The sequence below is a fragment of the Dermacentor silvarum genome, chromosome 11, assembly GCF_013339745.2.
Source record: "Dermacentor silvarum isolate Dsil-2018 chromosome 11, BIME_Dsil_1.4, whole genome shotgun sequence".
NCBI classification, from domain to species: domain Eukaryota; kingdom Metazoa; phylum Arthropoda; class Arachnida; order Ixodida; family Ixodidae; genus Dermacentor; species Dermacentor silvarum.
This window is the reverse complement of record NC_051164.1, coordinates 44,962,825-44,979,503: the sequence shown is the minus strand read 5'-3', so window position 1 is coordinate 44,979,503 and position 16,679 is coordinate 44,962,825. Positions and strand designations below refer to the sequence as shown.

General features: G+C 44.1%; 1 protein-coding gene across 1 annotated transcript in view; it reads left to right on the top strand.

Annotated features, from left to right (window-relative positions):
• Positions 1 to 16,679, top strand: part of LOC119432548 (neprilysin-4-like) — an 811,607-nt gene that overhangs the window by 526,242 nt on the left and 268,686 nt on the right. Inside the window, exons 4-5 of the mRNA XM_049658290.1 lie at positions 9,892 to 9,969; positions 11,931 to 12,043. Of these exons, the coding sequence (XP_049514247.1) occupies positions 9,892 to 9,969; positions 11,931 to 12,043 (191 nt within the window). The remainder of the gene's footprint in view (positions 1 to 9,891; positions 9,970 to 11,930; positions 12,044 to 16,679) is intronic.

Sequence of the window (16,679 nt, the reverse complement as noted above, 5' to 3'; positions counted from 1 at the left end):
CCTCCAATTTTCATCCCTTTGCCACAATGATGAGACCTGGTGGGGAAGTGCCTCTTAGGCAACCTGTTCTAGGTATTTAAAAGCGAAACTTTCTGTGCCTTTTCTCCCTACTTTCCGGGCGCTGCTCCGGCTGTGATGGTCTTTCCGCGCTTCCGCAGGCTTTCTTCTAATACCACGAGATGAAGCTCGCCTCCGCGCATCCCTGTTTGGGCCGCCGAGGCAGCGTTTCACAATTTGTGCGTATAGCCCGTCCTGTGCTTGCTTTCCTATGCAACAAAAATGCACGTGTGGGGCTTAGAGATGGGCAAAGCGGCTGGGAACGGCTCAGCTCACTGAAATATGTAACTTCATCGTCATTACAGAAGCTTGTCTGTTTTGTGGTACTTTAATATCAACTTTTGTCAAAATAAGAACACAAAATGATTTTACATTATGTTTCAAGTTTATTCGTTTATTCACATACGTACGTTCACTATAATATGAGTAAGCTGTAACGCCATGCAAAATGAATGTAGAAATCATTTCTTGAAGTACAATACAAAACTCCTACGAAAGATGTACAAAACTGCCGCACTACCTTTCGTTTTTTTTTTCTCTCTTGAGTGCACGCGCGGTACAGGCGATTATACCATCATACGCCAGGACAAAAAAAAAGAAAAAAGAAACGTAGTTTTATTACAACACAACAGATCATTGGCCTCGTTTCAATGACGTGCTAATGATACACGCTCAGAAAATGCACTGAAGTGGATGTCATGGGCGACATTTTCATGACTGCACTAATTATCACAAATGAAGACCAGGACGTAAACTGCACGTTCGCCTTCTGTCTTTAAAGACACGGAAGACTATCTTCGAAGTGTTATTGGACCAGCGCACGATGTGCGATCGGTGATAGTCGTGAGACATCGTTCTAACAGCAGCAGGCAACGAACGGTGCCATCCTTTGCAAATTAAGACTTCTTTACTTCTCCCCTCAGTGGCATCGGGTGCCACACCATAGGACGCACAAAAAGCCAAAAGGACTGCGAGCGAGTACCAGTAGCGCGAGTCTGCCCACACCGGTCACGATTCATCGGTCAGAAATCGAAACCTCGAAACCTAGCAGAAGACCCAGCTCTGACGGAACGGTTCGGCACGGCTCATTCAAGGAGAGAGAACCGGCTTCCTCACTCCGAAAGAACCGCCGCTCACTTGCCGAACCACGGCTCAATCGCTCTTCAAAAGAGCGGCTCAAAAGGTCCGGCTCGTTCATGAGCGCTCTCTATTAAGCTTTTCACAAACCGACATTTGAGCAGCGCCATTGGCCGACACGGGCAACGTCTAGCGTCAGAACATGTTATACCACCATTTTGGACTGTGCGCCTTGCGAGAGCAGGCCGGCTGCACTTCGGTTGTGTGATCTTCGCCGCGCATTATTTCGATTGTTTTCTTCCGCTGCACTTGTCTTGCGCTGTTTGACTTGTTGCATGTTTCACGTGCTCGCGTGAGCGCTCAGTGTAGTGTGCCATACCAACAGCAAGCCTAGCCAGTGGATGTGGTGTTTCGTCGTCGGTAGCGGCGGCAGCCGCGTCTGCTTTGTCGAGACCTGGCGTACTAATCAGCGGTATATTTCATTGTTGTTGCTGAACACATGTGACCGTATCGTCGATCAAATCTGAACACTATTACGTTTCGCGGTTGAGGGTTGCCTCATTTAGCGAAAGCAGGTGCGTACGTGGCTGTCGGGCAATGCTTAGAACCAGGCGCCGGCAGCCTGACGACGCGTGTCAGTGGTTGGTAGATATGCGGTGGTTACTCGATACGCTTTCGACGCAACTGAACACCTCAATCATGCAAAATTTATTGGATCTGGTGCGGTGCAGGGCGCTTATAACCAAATGTCAAAGCATAAGCGTGGCGATCGAGCAGCGCACTACCTGCAGCAAACCGACAAGCGACAGTGATCACAGATGCCAGTGCAACTGATACAGCCCAGGTGCTAGATTTCTATTTTTAGTATTTAGTATTTATTTATTTATACATACTGTCAATCCCAATAGGGATTAAAACAGGACTTGTTATAAAGATATATTTGTTTACATATCTTTTACGTTTGCTTACATGGAATGGCTGTTCTTTCGAATGTCTGAATTTGGAACAAGCTTCGCTCACGGTGAACCTTAACGTAGATCGTGCGCGAAGTTTGTATTGAAGATATGGCGTACGGCAAGAATTGTTCGTGTGCGCTATCTCTGAAGCGAATAAGCCAATAATATTGCAGCGTTAGGGCCAACTCTGCTCTTTCTACTGTTTCCCTTACACCGTCTCACTGTGCTATGTTCATAATAAAATAATGTCGAGTCTTAACAATTGTCGAATAAATACATATGCATATGACTGTAAACCACTACTGACCGTGAGTTAAAAGCGCTTAGTGGTCAGCGAAGCGGTCACTGCACGCACATATTTCCTTTGATCGACTGTGCAAATAATTTTTTATTACTGTTATTCTTGCAAGCATGATGCTATTGTCCGCGTACCCGTGCGAATATCGTTTTGTACGTTCTTACTTGCGCGGGCTCATTTAGCGCGTTTCTACGTCACGCACAGTTAGCGCATTACGGTTCCCGAACTCTAGTACTGGCGCTAGGCCGCGCTGATGAGGTTGACACGTTCGTTTTTGCATTCTCTTGCTGCCCAAGCACATAGACAACGCTCAAAGATGGGTGAGCTCGATGCAGCACCACACTGTTGAAATTAATTACCTTTATGGGCAGGGCCGCGCAGGGTGCGTGTGAACGCAGACAATCTTTTGGTGGACACAGGGTCTGCATACATCTTCCATAGGACACGATTTTTCTAGATCGTTGCGAAGTGTATTTACCGACTAGTTCTCTCGCAGAGTGCTCCAATTTGTCTTATACCGGTGTCACATGGCCACTTTTGATAGCGATCGAGACCGATCTGGATCGGAATGTTCGATCGCGATTGGATCCTTCCACAGATTGAGCAAAGAAGCCAATCGCGACCAAGAAATTTGACCCATATCGGGCTCGATCACGATCAAAAGTGCGCCGTGTGACCCCCGTATTAGGCAATGGAATGAAGTCGTGTTTGAAAGGATAACAAATGTAGCCTCTGCTACAACATACGAGAAAATATTGCATCGAAGAGCTGACAATTCTCGCAACCTATTGGGAAATGTGCCGAAAAGAGTTTACCAAAATGCGTTCTTTTACTGATGTATGCATTGGTTCACATTAGACTGAAATGCCAAGTCCTCAGGTGATGCAGGAAACCGGCGAAGCGTGAACATACCACATCGCGGCAGTGGTCTCGCGGAGTGCTGTGTTGTGGACACACTTAGTCCCCAAAATCGTTATTTTCCGCTGGTTGTTTGTGCACCCATAAACTGCACAGTGCTGGCCTGTAGCCTTTTGATGAGTATATGCCATTATTTACTAGCGTAAGTCATTCGTGACAAAAATAAACGGAATCATCGAAGGAAAGCTACCCCTCCGCAATGCAAGCGCAAGGCAAGCTCACCGTCCAGACCGAACAGGCAACACTGACACATACTCTCCACGCCAGACCGTCGGAAGCGCCCTCGTGAAAACGTCTATAGGAACGGTTCCTCACGCTCCCTGAACGAGAGAGAGCCCAGCCGGCTTCCTCTTTCCGAAAGAACCGCCGCTCACTTACTGAACCACGGCTCCATCGCTCTTCAAAAGACCGGCTCGCTCCTGAGCGCTCAGGAGCGAGCCGGATCTTTTGAGCCGCTCTTTTGAAGAGCGAGTGAGCCGTGGTTCAGTTCTTCAGACGAAGGCGAGGGCGTGAAGGCGACTCTTGCGAGGAAGGACGGGAGGGCAGTTACTTCCTCGTACCGCTAATAGATGGCGTGGAAGTCGCACCCAGCAGAAGACACGGCTCTGACGGAACGCATCTGCACGGCTCTCTGAACGCGAGAGAACCGGCTGCCTTTCTCCAAAAGAACCGCCGCTCATTTTTACTGAACCACAGCTCACTCGCTCTTTAAAAAGAGCCGCTCACAAGATCCGGCTCGCTCCTGAGCGACCCATCTCTAGTGGGGTTGTTCAGTTCGCGTGCTGGGCTTTGATAGTGTAAACATTACAATCGTCGATAGGCCGAAGAGAGCGCTTGGAGCTGGCCTCTCAATAACGGGCTGGCCACGTATGCAGGAGGACGTAAACACGCGCTAGCAAAATGGTTCTAAAGCGTGCACTCAGCGTGGAGGACGCCCAGTCCCAAAAGAAGCGTCGTGCGGAACAGGAGCGTCTTTGCTACGCAGCGAAACGTGGTGCAGACCGCGAAAATATGTATACAATGTATACATACAATTAAAATAATAATTGAATGACGGACTGTACCATAATTCAATTAAATTTAAACACTTCTGCCATGATACAATGTGCCATGTCAGGCAGTGATAATGCTCAACCCTCCCAGAGATTATCAACAATGACGCACAACGCCGATTCAGTCTCCCTGTGTGTTCTGACTACGCACACAAACAGCAGTGGTGCATGCAAGGCAACGTTTAACATCAACTCATCAGTCTCGTGTTGGACTAAACGCTGAAGAAATTACACATTCGCGACTAACATCACCACTAATTATCGCCAATCAAAGCAACAGCATACATAGCTTTGCTTACATCGATTCCCACAGTATGTGGAGTCCGCATATTTTTTGTTGTTGTTGCGATTAGCGTTCTTCGCCGACTTCAGCCGTTTTGCGTCTATCTATACAACGTCTCAGGCCGACCCAATTGTCCTAAGTTGTTGACTAGTTTGCGCTACTAAGTATATGCTCATGGTCGCGATGTCGTCGTGATCACTATGTCGTTGTCATTCCAGCCATGTCAACCTGCTGTCGTAATCAACACAGTCGTCGTTGTACTATTGTCGTCGTGCCACCTTCGGCCCGTTGGTGCAGATGATTCTTGACAGTAGCTGCCGCCTCCCGTTATCAACAATGGCGGAGCACATCGCCACCATAATAAAAGTTTGGACCCAACACTTGACGGCGCCTACAGTTTCCTGTGCTTGGATTGACCCTATCTTAATGCACCTAGTATCCTTCCTCTATGTGAAATACGCATCAGGTCACTCAGCTTTATCCTCACTACGATGGTCTTCACGATCTTGTTGCTACAGTGTTCCATACCAACCGCCAACGCTGTCTAGGTTGTTTTCACAGTAACTATAGTCGTGACATTTAAGAAAAACAAAATGCCGGCCGCTCTCCTTAACCAGGAACTTTCCATGAGCATAGCCGCGAGGAATCTACTCCGTGCTGTTGGTACCACCGTCAATTTTGAGGGGCCTGTGCTGAACGCTCTACTTGACCTTGTGGCTGTCCGGGAAACCAGAAAAGGAGTTGCTAGCGCCAACAAATGGTTCTGGAGGCATGACAGTCTCATTTTCACCAGTGGCCTCCAAATCCTTACTGACACAGGAACCGTAGTCAGCTTCTGCCTTCCAGTTCTGCTAACCGCATCTGTTCGCCCTTATGCCACCTTCACGCGCTTAACGGCTCGCTCCAACATTCCCGTCTACCGGAAGTATCTGCTGGTGAAACTGCGACAGCGGTGGTTGTTTTGCTAAATTTTCTTCGAAGCGCACGTCATTCTACTCTCACATAGAGGTGCAGTTTCTTTGCAAGTTCTTAGGCTTTATTGTTAAAGCCTCTACCATAGGCTTTATCGTCACCGGCAAGCCCTTGGCAAAATTTTCGTTTGCCTTCGCGCTGTTTCAACCTATCCCTCTGCAATATGCGGACTTGCTGGGCGAGTTTCCCTCTATTACTGCACCTGCATAACTTGGGACGGGCTTCGTCCAGCAGGATGTCGTCAATCGCATTATCAGTCAATAACAGCCGACCCATCCATCACCTCCTGTGTTCGAGAGAAGCCCCGCATGACCAGGCACGAGTTTGAACACATCATGGAGATTTGCATCGACCATCAGTGCTCGAGCAGATAACGCTATCCTCTGCACATGTTCTGCAAAACTCGTGATTGGCTGCCATGTGGAAACTACCGAGCTTTTAATTTGGCAAGTAATTCTTATTGTTACCAAATCCCCTACCTACAACGTTTCACCATTATATACAGGTTGGCACATTGTTTTTGACACTCTGCCTGCAAAAGGCCAACCATCAGATTCCTGTCGCTACACGGTACTCTCACAATACCGTTTTTGCACGCCATTAGGATTTTTCGAGTTCACCTAGCATGGTTATTGGTCTCCGTAACACTGAAAAAACCTTTCAGCACTTCATCAATGTGTACTTTCATGGTCTCGGTTTTAGTTTTGCCTATGTGGATGACGGCCTCGTCACTGCCTCATTCTAAACTGAGAATCTCCGTCACTGACGCCTCGTTCTTGTGCTTTCGTTGAGCATAGGCTCATTGTGAGCTGAAGGAAGACTGACTTTTGCGCGGCTTTCCTGGCACTCTTTCACAACCTTGCTGACAGTGCTGGCATTTGTTGTCTTCCCGAAATAGATGATGCAATCGTGCACTTTCCTCGCCCATAAGCGCTACGTCAGCAAAGCCATTCTCTTGTTTGGCTTCAGTATTATCGCAGACTCCTACAAGGTTGTTTCACTCTCATCCTGCCTTTAAAAGATATTCTCTCCTCCAGGCGTGCCGACACACCACTAGGGGATGTTTACCGTGTCCCTACTGCACGGGATCGCGGAGACTCGCTGTCAAAACGCCGGAGGGAGGAAGCGCATCAGCAGCAGCGTGCTGATTGACCTTCGTGCTGTCTCTCGCTTGACCGCCAATTAACGTCGAAAGCATAGCGTATACGAAGCTATCATCACTGGGCGTACTTCACCCACAGCACAAACCACTTTGAAGATGAGACCCACGCGGGCGCACACTTTGTCAACGTTGCAGATTGCTGTGAAGATACGGCGCCTGCGCGGCCCCGCCGTAAGCAACAGCCGTAGGAGTAGAACCTCCACCTTTCCTGGCCTTACTCCCCCGCCCATGCCACGCGCTCCATAGAAGACAGCGCGCTTCCGCCCCGCGTTTCTCCCGCGCACGTGCAAGATTCATCCGCAATCGTCGGTGGACCCCCGCAAGCTTTCACTCGCACGTACTAGGGCGCGCGCAGACAGTATTATCGCGTTTAGACTTGATGCGGAACATCACGGCTACGGCGACGGGTGAAATGCGCATGGAGTGTCCATATAATTCCTATCGCAAAAAAGATTTTCAGTCAAAAATAAAACAGACGTTTCAGCTCTAACACGGCATCTTTCTTCAGAATCTTCACAAAAAAAGAACTTTCTTCGTCTGTATTCCTTTTTTTTCTTTTCCAGAGTTCGTAAATATTACTATTTTCAACGTTATAACCATTACGTGCTTTCAATGTTTTAGTCATCATAGCCATCGCCTGTAATTTATTTTTGCTCTCTTTGAGGGCTTCCAAAGCTTACCTCGTCATATATTATGATGGCTAAAATCTTGAATTCCCGACTTTTATTGCGATAGCAATTATATGGACACTTCAAGCGGAAGTTTGCCGTCAGCGTCGTCATTGCCGAGAGGTTGCGTACATAAAGTCCAAGGGTGATAAAATCGACGCTGCGCACCATATGTGCGAGTGAAAGTATTAGGGGGACGCGCGCTTTCACAGAGAGGGAACGCACGGCGGAGAGCAAACGCGACTTCTTCCGTCGTGCGAAAGGTCCTAGGGGTATGGAAGAGAGAGAGAGAGGGAGGGAGGCAGGGGGGCGACGCTGTGCTGCGCCTCCAAATGCGTATCTTGCAACCGGGCGCAAGGGGAACTAGTGGCTTAATCTCCCACGCGAAAGGAGAAAAGCAGGAAGGCATCGCGAGAGAGAGGCGGCTTGTACTCCGACACTTGTACTTTGCGCCGGTGCGGGCTGTCGCGCGGACCATATCTTGAAAGCGATCTCCACACGGCTCTGAGCTTTCTATGCGCTGTGCTTTCGCCGCTCAGTTTCCGGTGAAGCGATAGACCGCACGAACCTGCACTCGCTGCGGCGACCGCGCTTGCTCACGCCAGCGTTTTGACAGTGGTTGTCTGCGGTCATCGAGTGTGATGTATTCATGTTTGCTTGTGCGCGCTGACACTACGCTTGTTAATTCATTTAGTAAGCGAATGTGTGTGTAAGTTTATGCAGCCGATAAAACCACTATCGCTCCTCCGGATAGCTCTCTACTAATTTGATATCGCAATTGATGCTTCGCTTTTCGGGCGAAACTACAACATTTTTTCATTGTGACTGTCAATGCCCACGTGTACTAAGTTTTCGCCCAGGATAATTTGTGAGCTCTAGTATAGTATATGCTGCCCTTTCAACAGCTTAACACAATTTTCACGTTGAAGGTAAACATTTAACGCCATATTAGGCTCAGGGTGACCAGAAAACAATAAAACACAGCATTAAAACGCACGATTCTTTCTTAGAGACCTGTTTAGACCGTCGTCGCGATTTGTGTTCTTCATTTATAAGTGCGAAACTGCGAAAAAATTCATTGAAATGAAAATGGGCCGTGATACAGTTGTATCGTGTTTAAGCAATCATCTACTATAATGTTAGACATGAGAAAACAAGCGCCGTCTGGGTAATATATCTGAAAGTCCTTGATAGCTGTATGTCATAAGAAAAATATGAACAAAAACGCAATACATTAATATATTTTCTCTAATAATAATAATGATAGACAAATGTCACGGTTGGTATATTTATGTAACGTGTTGACACTCAACAATTACGGTATTCTTGCTCACGTTCGCTATGAACGCATAAATTGATTCTTTATGTACACTCGTGTCATCTATGCAGTGTGACCTGTGTCACGCAGTGTCATCTGCATAGATGACACTTCGTCACACAAATATACTCGTGTCATCTATGCAGATGACACGAGTGTATTTAGAGGCTCAGATATACAAATAGTGAAGTCAGTGAATGTACTTAGGATACATTTCTCCAGTTCTTTGCAATGGTAGGACCACCTCAATAATGTTCCAATAAAATTAGGCCAGATAACTGGAATATTAAGCCTGGAATATCCGGTACCTTATCCCTTACTCGGTGGGTTACTGATATACAAATAGCTGTTTAGTTCTTATCTTAACTACTGCTATTTAGTTTGGGGAACAGCTACAGAAACAAACGTAACAAAGTTACTGAGAATACAGAAGAAAATACTGAGGCTGATAGACAATGCAATAGTTCTAGCACCTAGCGACCCACTATTTAAAAAATATAGGATAATCAAAGTGAATGACCTCTATCAATACAGATTACTACGAGAGTACTGTCTTAGCTGCAAACGCTAAGCTTTTTATTCACAGAGATGGCGAATCCTTGCTTAAAGAAAAATGCCTATGAAGCAAGAAAAACAGAAATCTGAAAAATTCCTTACTTGCGTACTAATTATGGCTTTGAGATGCTTCGATGTATTCTTCCGCGAATTCTAAATCATTACACTAGCAAAGGTATAATAGTGTCTCATTTAACTGTCGCAGAATTAGCAGCTCATTTTGTTGTATAAACTATGTGGCAATTTATTTAGGTGCAGTGAACTTAACGGCTCTTGTTCAAACTGGGTAGTGTACTATCCAACTGCAGAAGATTGCAACAGTTTTTTTTTCTTGTATAAGCTATGTATAAGCTAGGTTTTCAGTTTTCCATTATCTTGATATTTCCGTAAAAAAAGTCTCACTTTTAAAAAAAAGAACAGTGCTGCAATACTGTGCTGCTGTCAGTATTCACAAAGCGGTCGCAGGATCCCTCAAGCCGTCATTTGAACGGCTTTTCATCCGCCTCCGGTTACACTGTACTGTGACGAAGCAAATAAAGCAATCAATCACCTAAAAAAAGTTTCATTTGTTTCAGTTGAAAGAAGTGCCGTTGCAAATAGGATACCCGGATGCACTATTGAACATGTCAGTGCTTGAAACTCGCTACCAATACGTAAGTGAAAATGCGAAAGCTCTGCAGATTGCTAGAATCGCCTAACTAGCAATTTTCACTTACAAAAGAACGAGACAACAGAACTGGTCTAAATTTTTAACTTGAATGCTAGTATCATTGTTCACATCGCGGGTTTATAAACAAACCTAATGTATTTTGAGAGTAGCGATATTTGCATACACAATTATTTTTTTGTGTGGATGCAGCAATAAATTCCCGTACAGCGAGCTTTAACCATTTTAATTATTACTAATACCAATGTCTCAATTTTACTAACTGCACATGTAAAAGGGCATCAATAAAGAAATGGTCTTTTGTGACTTGGTGAAAAACGAAGTTGGGAAGTTAGTGTATTTCCTGTGTTATAGCGGACCAGAATAGTCTAATTGTTCAAACTTTAACAGCTTTTATAGGATAAATACCTTGTATAGCCTTTTTATGTCGTCCAATATTGCAATAAGAAAAATGTTATGTAATGTAGAGTATGTTGTTCGAAAGCTATGTCGATATGAAAACAACAAAATGGACAAATGCACGCTGTCAAAGTTCGACGCATTGATGTTACAACGGTGTAACGTAATGGTAAATATTTGGTGAAGCCAATGCAGTGCAACTAAAAGCAACACAAAGAAGAGGCAAACAAACCCTAAGGGCTCCATAATGAGAAGAAAATAAACACTGCCCTCACAGCGCAACACCCCGTGCTCTAGTTATCAGCGTTTTTTGAGCGATTCGCGTATGCACCTAGAAGAGTAGAATATCATGAGGTAATGACGTGCACGGTCGCCAGCTTTCATTGGAACGCAGACACAAAATTAGAAAAAAAACAGGAATATTTGTTAGTTCGTTCTTCTATATTAATGTACCTGTACTCCCCATTTTTCTCTTGTCAAACAACCAACACCGTTTTCTTCCTCGCGGCATTACTGTGTGCAGTCTCACTATACATCATATGAATGGCTGTTTACATGTAGGCAGATCATAAACATCACGTTATATAATAAATCTTATCAGTCTGGGGCCTAAAAAAAATTTTGCATTGGATAACACACTGAAGGCTATAGTATAAAAGTCACTTGTATGCATGGCACTTGGTTTGATTAGATTTAAGTAATTGCTTCACAAAAGTTCTCTTCGTGTACCAGATTTCAGCATGTGCTTTCGAACTACGTAACGCTTTTTGTGTGCAAGCTACTTAGCAAGACAGCCGCAGCGGCAGCCATTCTCACTACACTTAGCAGGGTACGGGAAAGTTCTCAAAGCAAGCTTCGCTTAAAGAATACATGACCGATGGTGGGTTCACATTGTGATCTGCCAGCACAATAGCCCAATATACGAACCATAAAGCCACAGTCCAATAGGTAAATCTCTCTTGCCAACAACGTCAAGCAGTTTGAAACAATTGGCGCATTCATCACGTCGCGTAACAGTATTCTGCAACGCGAAAGCGAGCACATGCCAGTTCAGTTTGACTACAGATGCAGGAATGAAAGGCGCAAATGGTGGTGGACCTCATTACTATCTCACTTGTGTGTCAGGCTTTATAGGAGTAAGTTGCGTATGAAGGTGACACTATGCGAATTTTCTGACTATATTAGACAGTATGTACAAGGAAGATACTTCGTTTTAGCAATATCATTTGTAGCGTCATATTAGTTACACAGTTCTTGTATGCGAACATATACATTTGGCGCTTAGTTACGCGCTACAGTATATATTTGTTTTTGCACGAATAAAGACACCTTAAAGAACTTGTGTTTGGGTGTAGCATAGGGGAGTCTATATATTAGCAAAGCCCCTGAAGCATATAATGCAAGGAAATATCACAAACTGAAATGCTTAAAAGTGTATGTTCTAGAAGACATTTAGGTGAGCCATGAAAACACGAGCACTTAGTGGTCTTAATTATTCGCCTACATATTTTCGGGCCAACGTAATCAACATTATTTTTGTCGTTCTAGGTACCATTTTTTCCTTGGAATATTTCATTCACAGAAGCCTTGTACCACATTCAAGAAAACTCATACAAAATGCAATTGCGTAAGCTTCAGTATCCATTCGAAGGCGATTTGGGGTGAGTAATGAGTGCTCTAAGGTATAAAGTGAGGTGCAGTGTTCCAAGAGTTTATCCTTAGACAAATTGGAAATGTATATCCAGAACTGTTCTTATGCATTCTTAAAGTGCAATACACAAAACCAAAAACTGGTACAAACGGGACAATTGCTAGCCTTTTGTGTTTGTTCCTTTTCTAGCCTTACACACTGCCACAATACACTAAACTCCTAATTACCAACTAGCCCGTATTTTTGCGTTAGCCAGAACTGACCTACAGTGTGTTTCATTTTATAGCCTCAGTATCCCTGAATGCTATTTCGCGATTATGACGTTGTTTAGCGCTGTGAATGGGCCAGCCAGCAATAAAGTAAGACGAGGGGACCGAAGTGAGAGGTCTTCTGCTTTCACGGATAATGTACAGAGGCCAAGCGAATAAGAATTGTGAACAAACGTGGTGGCGAAATTTTGAAACCGATCAAGGTCATCTGTTAGATATTCTAAATAGAGATTCTAAATGGGTGCGGCACATCCTAATTTAGATGCGGTGAATGCTGCAGAAATAGCTTCACGTGGTGCGGAACAGCATGTCAGTGACTTCTCAAAAATTCTAGGCTCTTGCTTGTAGATGAAACCATAAAAATAACACGTGAACCCCTAAAAATATTGTTCGATAGGGTCACACCGGGATAATAAATGTATCTGCGAATTGTACTCAAGCCTTCATAATCACATGTAAAAAGGAAATATAGTACTGTGGGTGAGGAACGCAAGTTCGCATTTGTTATGCTTAGTGCTGTGCTGAATGTAGCATGTAGCTGCAAAGTTCTGATGCTAGAAACAGTTTAACATTTCCCACCACTGCTGCACGAACCGCACTAATTTGTGACGGTTGTTGCGCAAACTTAGCACAAACCATTTTGCGTGTTCCATTGTTCCGAAGCTCTGGTAACAGCTAGGGCTTGGGGGTAAATCTGTCGAGTAAGTAAGTCTTTAAGTGTTGATTTGTAACTGGGCGTGGAGTGCTTTACAGAAATACCGATCAGTGCTTCCCAGTCATTGTATAATTCGCTGAAACGGCAGGTCACTGTGCTACATTGACAACGTTTCATTTATAAGATAATTATTGTTCTCAAATGCGTTGGGTGATGGTTATACCAGCTGAGGTTTGATCCACTATTATAGTGGTGTACGTTTAGTTTTCTGAATAAAGCAGATTCTTCTGATTTCTTTTTATTGTACATTCGGCTCCAAATGCTAAGGGCCCACATGTACGAGAAAAAATGTGAATGTTTAACTTTCGGAGGCACCTCATTTCTAACATGAATCACTGAGTTGTGTATGCATGCTACTACAAAATGTAACTCAGAATTCAAGGCAATGAGCCAAGCTTCATGGGATTCTGCTGTTTACCAATTGTAAGTACAAGCATTGTAGTTGACGAAAACAAGTTTGAAAAGCGCCAGTCTGTTCACACTTTTCCGTAAAGTGCCCATTTTTGCGCGCGGTTTCTTCATTAAGAATTCGCCTGGCATAATTTTGGCACCTCAAATTCAGCATTCAAAGGAGCTCTCCCGGTGTTTTCAGACTATCTATAAATGCTCGTTCCTATCCTGCTGGATTCGAAAGATAACGAGGGGCCAGGTGATTTTACATTTGGGTAAAAATCTGTGTGCAGTCAGAATCACGTGATATCATAAAACCTATGCTGATGATCGCATCAGGCACATGAGGTACACTTTCGCACTGAACTATAGTTCAGTGCAACGATGATTTTCAAGAAAAACTGTACTCGTTGAAATTTTGGTTAAGCCTTGTGGCACATCAGCTATGTTCTTATGGTTTCTGAATGTTGTAGGAGTTAAGGCATGGTTACACATTTTTTCTTAAAAAATTACAGGCAATATTTTCACAGAAAACTTGCTTGAATGAACACACAAGTGAATTCCCACATACGAGTGTCTTGGCACTGTTTGGCCGCACCTCGCCCTTGCACCAATAAGTTCAAATAATAATAAGAAAAGTGGCATACGACCAACATGCACCACCTTTCTACCAAACTTGCAATTTCTTGTTGAAACCGCTAAGATTATGTGGCAAACTTCTTTTTATGGTGAACCTGAGTTGTCTTTCTTCCTTAGCACCGAACGGTGCCCGCCATTAAGCTTATTACTCAATTGATAATAAGCGGCTGGGTCCGTATGTCAGTGAGGCAACTGTTCGTGATAGCAGAATGAAATGTGGACCACGTTCACAATGTTTACTTTTGCAACCCTAAATAGCTTATTTGTGTAGATCTTAACAATAAAAAGCTGCAACTTTCTACCGCAAGGCAAAACTTTTCACACAACCGTGCTACATAAACCTATTGACTGCTTTGTACTTATAGTTTTCTGGTTTCTCCTTCGTTATGCATGTAGTTCGGACCATAGTCCAAGAGACGGTCGCACGTTTCACGAGCCCTATGGGATGAAAATTGGTAAGCATCCAAATTACAAAAAAGCTACACTGTGGCGAATATGAGTGTAAGCTTGCGTTTGACAGAATGCTTGCAAGCAGTTCTGTTTTCGCTTACACAAAGGATAGTTTCAGAAGTATCCTCTACCTCCACTACAGTGACCAAAGTTAGCTTGTAATTGATCGTGTTGAACGGTTAACATACACAATCACAACACTAAACACTTACCGTGAGCAGCTCTCCAGTGTCAAGAAAATTTGAAACCGCTGGCAAATGTGTCAGCACTGTGCTACCCGACAGGATCGGAAACCATGTACCCGGAAATGTCCTTCTGCGCATTACTAGGTTCTGACGCTCAAAATAAAAGTGGGCTGGCAAGTCGGTATTCTTCGCAATTTTTCTAAGAACCCCTAAAAGTTTTAAATAACGTTACTAGAAGCGATTGTTCTTGTGTTTTAAATGTTCTCGACTTGAGAATGTTGCCAGCCAGGAAGTTACTAGTTTGCTAGATTTACAAGCTTTTGTACAGCACATGTATTTGTGCTACGTGCTTCTTGCGGAGAAAGAACAGAAAACAGCAGCATGCATGTAATATTGATTTAACTTTACACTGAAATATATCTGCAGTGGCAAGAACACTTAAATGGGCCGACGTCCCTCAAAGAGAACCAAAATGCAATGGACACATACCATTAAATTGTGTGCAGTGCGTACAGGATAGCGAACAACCTTAATGTATACCGAGTGCTGAAAAGTTAACAGACTAACGGACATTGTAGTGTGTAGTCGGAAAGCTTTGAATTCCTAGCATTTTGCTGGGCTTTGTAGATTCAGACATACGACGTAGTGTAATATTAAATAAATGAAGTCTATTATTCACTCAACGTTTCCCTGATCGGCACGTGCTGTAATAAATGGCTGTGACTTACAGCAAGTGCGCTGACTCTTGAACACGTCCAAAACATCCAAAATGCGTTCTGACATTTCTAGGTTTACATTTACTTACAAAATCGGTGTAATTTCTAAAGAGAAACTAAACAATACACTATGCTTTTAAGCCAGCTTAGTGCGAATTAACTTCGCAATTCAATGAAACGCCCGTAGCAGTGTTTGCTCTTACTTATCTGTTAGTACTTCAATTTATTTAGACGGTCTTACAATTTCAACCACACACTTTATTTGCTTCTTTCAGAAATTCCCTACGAAATCTTCGTACCTCCATTTTTTCATCAAGGACTTCCACGGTAAGAATGTGAAAATCGAGAATTTTCTGGGTGCTTCTTTATTTCTGTTCATGTATTAAATATATATTAGTAGCATTGGATCAGAGCAATTATTTTCAACATCACCAATGCAGGTTTACCATTACACTATTGCCGCCATATTTTCTTTGGTAAGGGTGTCTGGACAACGTTGAGATTTGTGAGTCATAGCCAATTCATCAACCGTTAGCGTTACGCGTGTCTTGTCAACCAGAGAACAATATACGCCGTCTCTGGATTACGTCTGTGAAGTCATAATGGCATTGCACGGATACAGGTGCAATAATTGTCTTCCTGTCCTAAATATAATACAGGCGTCACATGTAAATATAAAGCTGAGATAGCTTTAAAAAGTCTGAATGTTCGATACACCTCTAGCACAGGTAATACAACCAACTTGGGAAAACAAGGGGAATGCCGGAGATGGCGATTCAAGACGATGAGTAACACGAGAACAAGGTGAGGGCAGGAGCCAACGTTTCGACAAGTGGACTTGTCTTCTTCAAGGCACAACCAATTTGGTAACACAATCACTACAGTGCTCTGTTGCTAATCGCATCACCACGGACGGTCATCGCGAGATAAGTTCTGAAGTGATTTTTATGCAGAGGCTCATCACAAAGTGCTGTGCCATTATTTCGTTAGACGCGTTGCACACGGAGTCCAAGACCTTGTCTGGGCTTGCGATTGGAAACTAGTGGCGTACGACCGGTGAATTCACTCCTTATGATTTGGTTGCGGCTACGCCGTTCATATTTCCGGCCCTGCTCAACGCGCTCAATCGCGTGGTGCCACATCACCCGCTACATTCCGTGACATAGGCATGGCACGTTAATTTCACTGCTCCTGCAATCATCTTTGACCACGTGGCCAACTGTTCGTCCTATGCCCGTTACCCGCCGTTTGATTTTTCGCGCCACAAAACTGTAGCTTCCGT